General features: G+C 40.1%; 1 protein-coding gene across 1 annotated transcript in view; it reads left to right on the forward strand.

The window, feature by feature from the left end:
• Positions 1–4,233, forward strand: part of LOC124280922 (coiled-coil domain-containing protein 33-like) — a 30,131-nt gene extending 25,898 nt beyond the window's left edge. Inside the window, 6 exon segments of the mRNA XM_046716915.1 lie at positions 467–490; positions 492–651; positions 1,290–1,366; positions 1,835–1,939; positions 2,270–2,389; positions 3,236–4,233. Coding sequence (XP_046572871.1) covers positions 467–490; positions 492–651; positions 1,290–1,366; positions 1,835–1,939; positions 2,270–2,389; positions 3,236–3,286 — 537 coding nt within the window. The 3' untranslated portion in view covers positions 3,287–4,233.
• The last annotated feature ends 4,798 nt before the right edge of the window (positions 4,234–9,031 follow it).

Consider the following 9,031-nt stretch of genomic DNA (forward strand, 5'->3'; position numbering starts at 1 on the left):
GCTGTTCACTATAGGATCATGAAACAGGGGACAACTTTCATTAACTAATCACACGTAATGGAGTTACAGTAGACTCAGCTCTAAGATGTATCAACTTACCTGTACCATAGAATTAAGATGTCTTTGCACCAACATAATTTTAAAGCATGACACTGCACCTACTCCTGTTATCAGTGTGTTGTGACTTAGATACATAGATTATACTAAAGTGAAGAGACTGCTTCACAAAACATGAACTTCAGGTGAACCTTGTTAATGGCACTTTGATGAATGCTCTTTGGAATTATGAAAAACAAGTCATATGACAGACCCATGAGCACTTCATCAGTACACAGTGATACTACTATGTTGGTGGAGAGATTCCCGATACAAACATGCACTTGGTGAACTTGTTCTGTATGTGACCTGAATATTTAAACTGGCTATAAAGGTGGGTGGAACCTTGATGTGGTTTTGTGTGTTGTAGAAAAATGACCGAGAGAAGGAGTACTTTGAGGATGTCTCAGGCCCACTCGGGGCAGCAGGAGTTGTTGCAGAGGCTGCAGGAGAAGATCCAAAAGCTGCAGAGGTTGGAGGAGACCATTCGCAAACAGGAACGCGTCATCGAGAAGCTGGAACGTATCATATACAAACTCAGGAACAGTAAAGGAGGTATGTCATCTGGAAAACCATACATCCTTCAGTCATGTAATAGTCATCACATAGCACAAGCTGCAAGTTGCAAGTTGATGGTGTACAGTATATTAAATCATTAGCAACAGATTATTCTATGAATCTATGAATAAGAGATAAATGCTACCATTTGGACATAATAAGAACCCTTTGGACTTAAAATATTGACTGATAGGATCAGCTATTAAAACCTTTAATTCATTTTCAGACACAGAGTGGTAGTGAACAAAATTAGTTCCAATGTGAATAAATCTAATCTAACTGGGTAGATTGTTATATACACAAGAAAATCTGGATTGTCATCATGTAAATTTTCAGTTTGGGTACTCATTACTTACACATGTATCTAAACGTTGGTCAGGAGGACAGTTAGGGAGCAGGGTGCTAAAGGCATTTAATAGAGTTCTCATTATCCTTCCATGAAGTCAGGTCTACAACACTGTGTGAGTTGGCCCCCTCATGAAGGGGCTGCAACAGTTTCATGTTTGGTGCTATAATCCTGTAGCATGGACAGATTAGAGAATGTTTCAACTGAAGAGTTAACCCAAAATCTCTGTGATCAAAAAGGGACATCACTCATGACTTTTAAACACTTATTTTGTTTCTTCCTCAACCAGAGGGTGTATCTGGTGACTTTAACAGTGCAATGGCAGAGGAGAACCGGAGGTTGAGGCAACAGATACTTGATCTGCAGGTTTGTACAAAACTTCTTTGTGTATTCATCATGCTGAAACTACATCATGAGTTCCTCGTGCATCAACCTTGTGGGGATTCTGGTTAGAACGGTCAGTACCCAAAGTTCATCATAAAAGCCAACTAAAGTTAAGATCATGAGGCTGCTTGAGTGTCATCAAGCCAAATGGCATTGATTATTGCTCATGCCATCGACCACATGTTTGCAGCCGTCTGGGGATTGAATGTGGAGAGTATGTTTATGGGTGACTCACTTGTAAACCCTTGTGACCTAGATGAGCATGAATTATCGTATCTATTGTGGTTTGTAAGCTCCATATTTTACAGGTAACCTTTGCTGAAAAGACTATATATTGAGGATATCTTTATCTTCCTCAACCACATGTTCAGTGTTCTGAGTACATGGTGAACATATACATGATGTTCTTCCAAAACTACCCACTCATTCCTGTCACCTCTTCTTCTCCAGGAGCAGCTGAAGAACTCGGGCCGTGGTGGGGATGACTTGGAGAAGCTGGAGCTGTACCAAGCCCTAGAACGTGCAGAGGCCCGCATCATGGCGCTTGAGAAGCAGGTGAGACTGTAACTGAGAACAGGTTAGATCCTTCAATACTGAAACTTCTAAAACTGTTACACTACTGAAACTTCAGTCTACTTGATTTGATATGGACTTGAGAAAAACAAAAATCTTTTCTGATTTTGAGTTAAAGTTTCAAAATTTCATTGAGTGTAAGTTGACTACCACCAATCAGACCTGTTACTAGCCCACTTTAATAGAACAGGAAATAATTCTCAGATATGTTGTCAGACTTGTATCATTCTGTCTTAACGTCACAGTTACTGGAATGATCGGCGGCAACAAGTTCCCATGCTGTGGTCCTGAGTTGTTTGTTTGTTGTTACAGCTGTCGGAAAACTCTCGGAACTGGGGAAGGGAACGAGCAGACATTTCTATCAAACTGAATGAGGCAGAGCATGGCCTGGGGAGGAATGCTACATTGGTCTCCCATGAGTACCCCACACTTGTACGTTAATCTTAAACAATATCTAACAGTTTCTGTAAATCCTGTCTTGACATACAAACAGCATCGCAGAGTAGCATCATGGTTTTAGCATTTACTCATTAAGCCAAAGGCCTGGGTTTGATTCCCTACATTGGTACAATGAGTGAAGCCCATTTCCTGGTAAAACCTGCTGTCTTTGCTTAAATATAGCTAAAAGGGAAATATACTTTCACTCACACACCTTACTGAGAGTCACCTGGCTATGCTGAGACAATGCTACATGTTGGTCATGGTTTATACAGCCTCCATGTTGTAGATGTGTGTTATATTCAACTGGACTGTTCATTTAGGGACCGTTCATTATTTATGGCTAGTGGGGGTGATGATGATTTTTATGGAGACGCATGTACAATGTGAATGACACCCCACCCCCTACCCCCCTAAAATATATGTACAATGTGAATGACACCCCACCCCTACCCCTAAAAATATATGTACAATGTGAATGACACCCCACCCCTACCCCCTAAAATATATGTACAATGTGAATGACACCCCACCCCTACCCCCTAAAATATATGTACAAAATAAGTGACCCCTCTGCATGTCATGTACAACATCAATGACTCCCCTCCCCTACCCATAATTTCTAAGCATAATTTTAAACATATTTTTATGAACAAAATTGATGACCCCCCTAGCTCGCCAGAACAAAATGGGTGACCCCCCTAGCCATAAATTATGAACGGTCCCTTATCATATATATTTCACGATATATAAGTCCCCCTAAACGCTGAGTTTGTTCTGTAGTAATTAAGGTGCAGCACTTGCTGTTTTGTCTACATGTATCCTGGTTTCTGTGTCTAGGATGAACTGCGGTTGCAGCGCACGCTCCGGTTGGACCCGCTCCTGAGATGAATCCAGACAGTCCCAGCAGAGAGTACAGAGTGTAGATGCACTGCTCCTTCATCTCATTTCAAACAATTTACTTTATGAACCAGAGTCTTTCCCTCGATTAGTAGCTAGGAACAACAAGAAGAATATCCAGCAGAAAACTGGTGTGGACATCTGAATTATTTGATGCAAGGACATAGCATCACAGTGTACTCTCCCCAGGAAGCTGAGAAGACCAATGGAGTAATATACAGTGCCTCTAAATATAAAACTAGAGTCTCAGAGAAGGAGAGCTGCTGTTGCCAATAGCACCAAACTGATCTATTATCATTATAGTGCTACTTTGTATCCATTGACACTTGCTGTCATCTGTGCCATACATGTGCAGGTCAGATAGTATATACTTATACAAGGATCAGTCTCAGGTCAGGATCAGACACTTGCTGTCATCTGTGCCATACATGTGCAGGTCAGATAGTATATACTGATCCAAGGATCACTCTCAGGGGATGGAGCTGTGGTGACCAGTGCAAGTGTCAATGACCCCAAGTGAAGATGATATTTGTCTGCTACAGGAAATATACAGAATCTCTCCTCGTTAACAACTGACAGCTATTTGCTCATTTGATAGTCTGTGTACAAAGAATATCAACAAATGGTCTGTTGTGTATGGTGGGTCCCGAACTGTGTGCTCCATCCCTGCATGTGTAGTCCCTCCATAACTGTATGGCCTGCCCCTAACTGTGTGTGGTGGGTCCCGAACTGTGTGCTCCATCCCTGCATGTGTAGTCCCTCCATAACTGTATGGCCTGCCCCTAACTGTGTGTGGTGGGTCCCGAACGGTGTGCTCCATCCCTGAATGTGTGGTCCCTCCATAACTGTATGGTCTGCCCCTAACTGTGTGTGGTGGATAAACTGTATGGATGTGTATACAACTTTCATGAGAAGAAATGTAACTATAGTACTGTCGGTGGCGGAAATAGAAAAAAAATGTATTTTCTCATTTATCTCTACAATTTATGTAGTTGATATGTGAAAATGTGAAATATCTGTTAAACTAAGTTCTACCAAACTACAGTCTCAGTGGTAGGGAGATAGGAAACGGAGAAAAAGGACTTTACTGAGGGGAAATTAGTGCAGAAATGAGCAATGTGTTTTTTTCCTAAGTCCAAAAACACTTATGTGGAACAGACCATGGCTTTATGCAAATTAGTGTGCGACGATATTGTATTACAAAAGACACTTTTTAAATGCCCAATTTGAAATTAGACGTAGATTCATTATAAACGATAGCTGACGTAAAAAATAATAACTTTTATGCCGAAACTATAAAGGATGTAGCTACCATGCAGTCTCACTGTCACTATAAAAAGAAACAGATAGGAGGGGTCGCCTCAAAAGCAAAACCTTGGGTTGGGCTTGGGGATAGATATACCAGCTAAGATAAGATAATCCTTTAGGGCAATTATACTGGGGAGGTACACGGCATGTCATAACAATTTACAAATAATATCCAATCCTGTCGATCTTCTGGTGGTCATGCCACCCATATACTACGTTGCGTTTCTATGGTTTTCGGGTATCATACTCTCTTACATATCTCAACATAAACTTTATGAAAGAAAGACACGTAAGATGTTAATCAGTAGATGAGACATAGTCAACACACATGAAAAAGCACAAAATATCTTTGAGATGACCCCTTGTGCCTGTAGGCAGCACGTGCATTTCATGCCAGGTGAGTCGACGGTCCGTCGTCATACCTGGCTGAGCAACCTAATTGCCATCTATAGTCTGATCTATTGTTTTCAGCAGCTATTTGTATTTTTTCTAAGTTTTGCCCGATTTTACGAGTAAACATGCTTTTCTGGATATCGTATTACGCATCCCACTGAACGCCCAGTTAGGCCGAAGTGGGTTATTTCGACATATGCTATTTGCAATTGTGTCAATTTTAGGGATACAGAGTAACAGCCTAAAAACAGTTTTTTTCTATTTCCAACAGTACTATAGAAGTATTTTTGTAGCTATTTCCAGACAGTCTGAAAGATAAGCCACCTCTCATGTTTAAGAAGTAAGATAGGAATTAGAAAATATGACAGCTGAAAACAAACAGCTGACAATTGAGCTTGAGTCTGATAGATAGGTTATAAGCATCCGCCATTAGTCTATATTGGAGATGTGGAGATGTACATATGTGAATAGTGTCCAATCAAAATACAAGGAATCTGTGATGTCACACCTAGTCACATGACTTATGTAATCCCATGCTGCTCCATGTCTTGGGGATGTTGTGCTGTAAGGAAAATTGGGTGACACAGTGTGTTCCTCATTTATATTATTGCGTGAGGAACGTTGGGTGACAGTGTGTCCCACAAGTACCTTAAAATAACTCTTTTTGTGTTGTTACGTGCTGTGTCTAACACCTCACATTTGTGTTCTGTTGGAACATGCTGTGTCTAACAACTCACATTTGTGTTCTGTTGGTACATGCTGTGTCTAACAACTCACATTTGTGTTCTGTTGGTACATGCTGTGTCTAACAACTCACATTTGTGTTCTGTTGGTACATGCTGTGTCTAACAACTCACATTTGTGTTCTGTTGGTACATGCTGTGTCTAACAACTCACATTTGTGTTCTGTTGGTACATGCTGTGTCTAACACCTCACATTTGTGTTCTGTTGGTACATGCTGTGTCTAACAACTCACATTTGTGTTCTGTTGGTACATGCTGTGTCTAACAACTCACATTTGTGTTCTGTTGGTACATGCTGTGTCTAACAACTCACATTTGTGTTTTACTGTTACTTGTTGTGTAGCAAGAACCCATTGCCAGGGTCATAGCTATAGGGCAGACAGACAGTTTGATAATACTTGATACTTGCAGTATTTATTCTGTTTCACATCAGTAGAGATGCCAACTCCAAAACAACTGCCAAACCAAACAGATAACAAAAGCTAGAAATAGTCCAATGTTCTTACACACTTATCTCCTTAGATTGGAGAATCATTTTCAGATTTTATTTTGTTAATTTTTAATATTTTTGTAATTGTACAGCCACGCTATTTATTGGTAGTACATTAATGCCCTGCATGATAGAGTGCTTATGTAAATACATTGTCCTTGTATATGTTGTAAATACGTAGAAATGTAACACATGGCTGAACCTGATGAATCTATGGATTTATCATGTGTTGTGCACAGATGTATCTCTGCCTTATGACAATAATAATAAATATTTAATAATGAACAAAAAATCATGGCATATCTGTTTGATTGGCATTTTAGAAGTTGATGGATAATAGAAAAGTATAATACTTTATGGATAACAACTTCTTTATTTCTTATGATGCGACGTTTCAGTATAGCTTCTTATACCGTTCTCAAGCAACTTTTTCATGGCATATCTGTTAACAATCTGAATAACTGAATTTGTCATTGTACAAAGTATTGATATAGGTTTCCTTGAAATTTATTTTAGTGATTTGAAAGCACGTTAACTATGTATGTACAATATATGGCATTCCAAGCGATGTGCATTTGTCCGATGTATCCTGTCATGGATATTTGGTGGCAGGACAAAGTTCAGTGGTTGTTATCATCTATATTAATTAACAACACATTTCCCTGAGAGGATATGTGTTAATCCTAAAGAATTTACAAAACACAAAAGAATAGAGAGTTCAGTGGGTAAGTCTAGCTAAGGAAGTCTGAATCTGTTAATGTATATTGTTCATAGTTTAAATGTATATAGCTTCAAACTGTGTTGTATCCTTTTCTGTGGTAGCGAATCTCCTTGGAAAGAACAGCTAAAGGATAATTATTTGTATATCTAGTACTCAGTGATTGTAAAGGGTGGATCCATATTGGCTGAAAGGCTGTCCAGTGATCTTCCCGAGTCATGTATACTTGGACCCAGTTGTCAAACTGCAGATATTTTAAACAAATACATTTTGTAGCAAACACTACTTACAGTGTTCAATAAATTATTTTTACCATTTGATTTGTCTTGTTTGTGTGGCTACAGCAAAAGGTGAAGATACAAGCTTCTGAGTGTTGGGATTGGGCAATGAGTAGACATTACTGCTAGTGGAAGTTACTCACTTTGGCTGAAGTGTGGTTTTAACAAAGCTAGAAGCATAATCAGGGAAATAGAAGCAACAGCACCCTTTCCACATACATAAACAACCTCTGCTGAAAGCAGTGTCTTTGTCATGAGCATGTGTTTATGAATCACTTTCAAATAGTGATGATACCAGGTGGTTGAAAATGGGGCGTGTATACTGCACAACTTGTAGTACCCATCATAAACACACGTGAAGTCCAGTCAATTGTTTACCTGAATAAAGCCTGAGAACATGATACATCTCAAAATAGGGAATTGCATTAGACAATCAAATTTGTCAGGTGGTCTGTAATAACTGTCTGAACCATGAGGTCAGGTGGTCTGTGATAGCTGTGTCTGAACCATGAGGTCAGGTGGTCTGTAATAACTGTGTCTGAACCATGAGGTCAGGTGGTCTGTAATAACTGTCTGAACCACGAGGTCAGGTGGTCTGTAATAGCTGTGTCTGAACCATGAGGTCAGGTGGTCTTTAATAACTGTGAACCATGAGGTCAGGTGGTCTGTAATAACTGTCTGAACCACGAGGTCAGGTGGTCTGTAATAGCTGTGTCTGAACCATGAGGTCAGGTGGTCTGTAATAACTGTCTGAACCATGAGGTCAGGTGGTCTGTAATAACTATCTCAACCATGAGGTCAGGTGGTCTGTAATAGCTGTGTCTGAACCATGAGGTCAGGTGGTCTGTAGTAACTGTCTGAACCATGAGGTCAGGTGGTCTGTAATAACCATCTGAACCATGAGGTCAGGTGGTCTGTAATAACTGTCTGAACCATGAGGTCAGGTGGTCTGTAATAACTGTGTCTGAACCATGAGGTCAGGTGGTCTGCAATAACTATCTCAACCATGAGGTCAGGTGGTTTTTAATAATGATGTATGAACCATGAGGTCAGATGGTCTGTAATAAGGATGTCTGAACCATGAAGTCAGGTGGCCTGTAATAACTGTGTCTGAACCATGAAGTCAGGTGGTCTGTAATAACGATGTCTGAACCATGAAGTCAGGTGGCATGTAATAACAGTCTGAACCATGAGGTCAGGTGGTCTTCAATAACTGTGTCTGAACCATGAGGTCAGGTAGTTTGTAATAACTGTGTCTGAACCATAAGGTCAGGTGGGTTGTAATAATGATGTCTGAACCATTCAGTCAGATGGTCTGTAATAACAATGTCTGAACCAGGTCTGTAAAAACCGTCTGAACTATGAGGTTAGGTGGTCTTTAATGACTGTGTCTGAACCATGAGGTAAGGTGGTCTGTAATGTCTGAACCATAGTCAGGTGGTCTGTAATAACAGTGCCTGAACCATGAAGTTAGGTGGTCTATAGTAACAATGTCTGAACAATGAAGTCAGGTGGTGTGCAATAACAATGTCTGAACCATGAAGTCTGGTAGTGTGTAATAACAATGTTTGAACCATGAAATCAGGTGGCGTGTAATAACAATGTCTGAACCTTGAAGTCAGGTGGTGTGTAATAATGTCTGAACCATGAAGTCAGGTGGTGGATAATAACAATGTCTGAACCATGAAGTCAGGTGACATGTAATAACAATGTCTGAACCATGAAATCAGGTGTTGTGTTATAACCATGTCAGGGACTGAGCAACAATCATGCAATGAAACATATATTACAGAGACAGTTTACCT

This window comes from Haliotis rubra, unplaced genomic scaffold (assembly GCF_003918875.1).
Source record: "Haliotis rubra isolate DU_JTF1 unplaced genomic scaffold, ASM391887v1 Scf276, whole genome shotgun sequence".
NCBI classification, from domain to species: Eukaryota; Metazoa; Mollusca; class Gastropoda; order Lepetellida; family Haliotidae; genus Haliotis; species Haliotis rubra.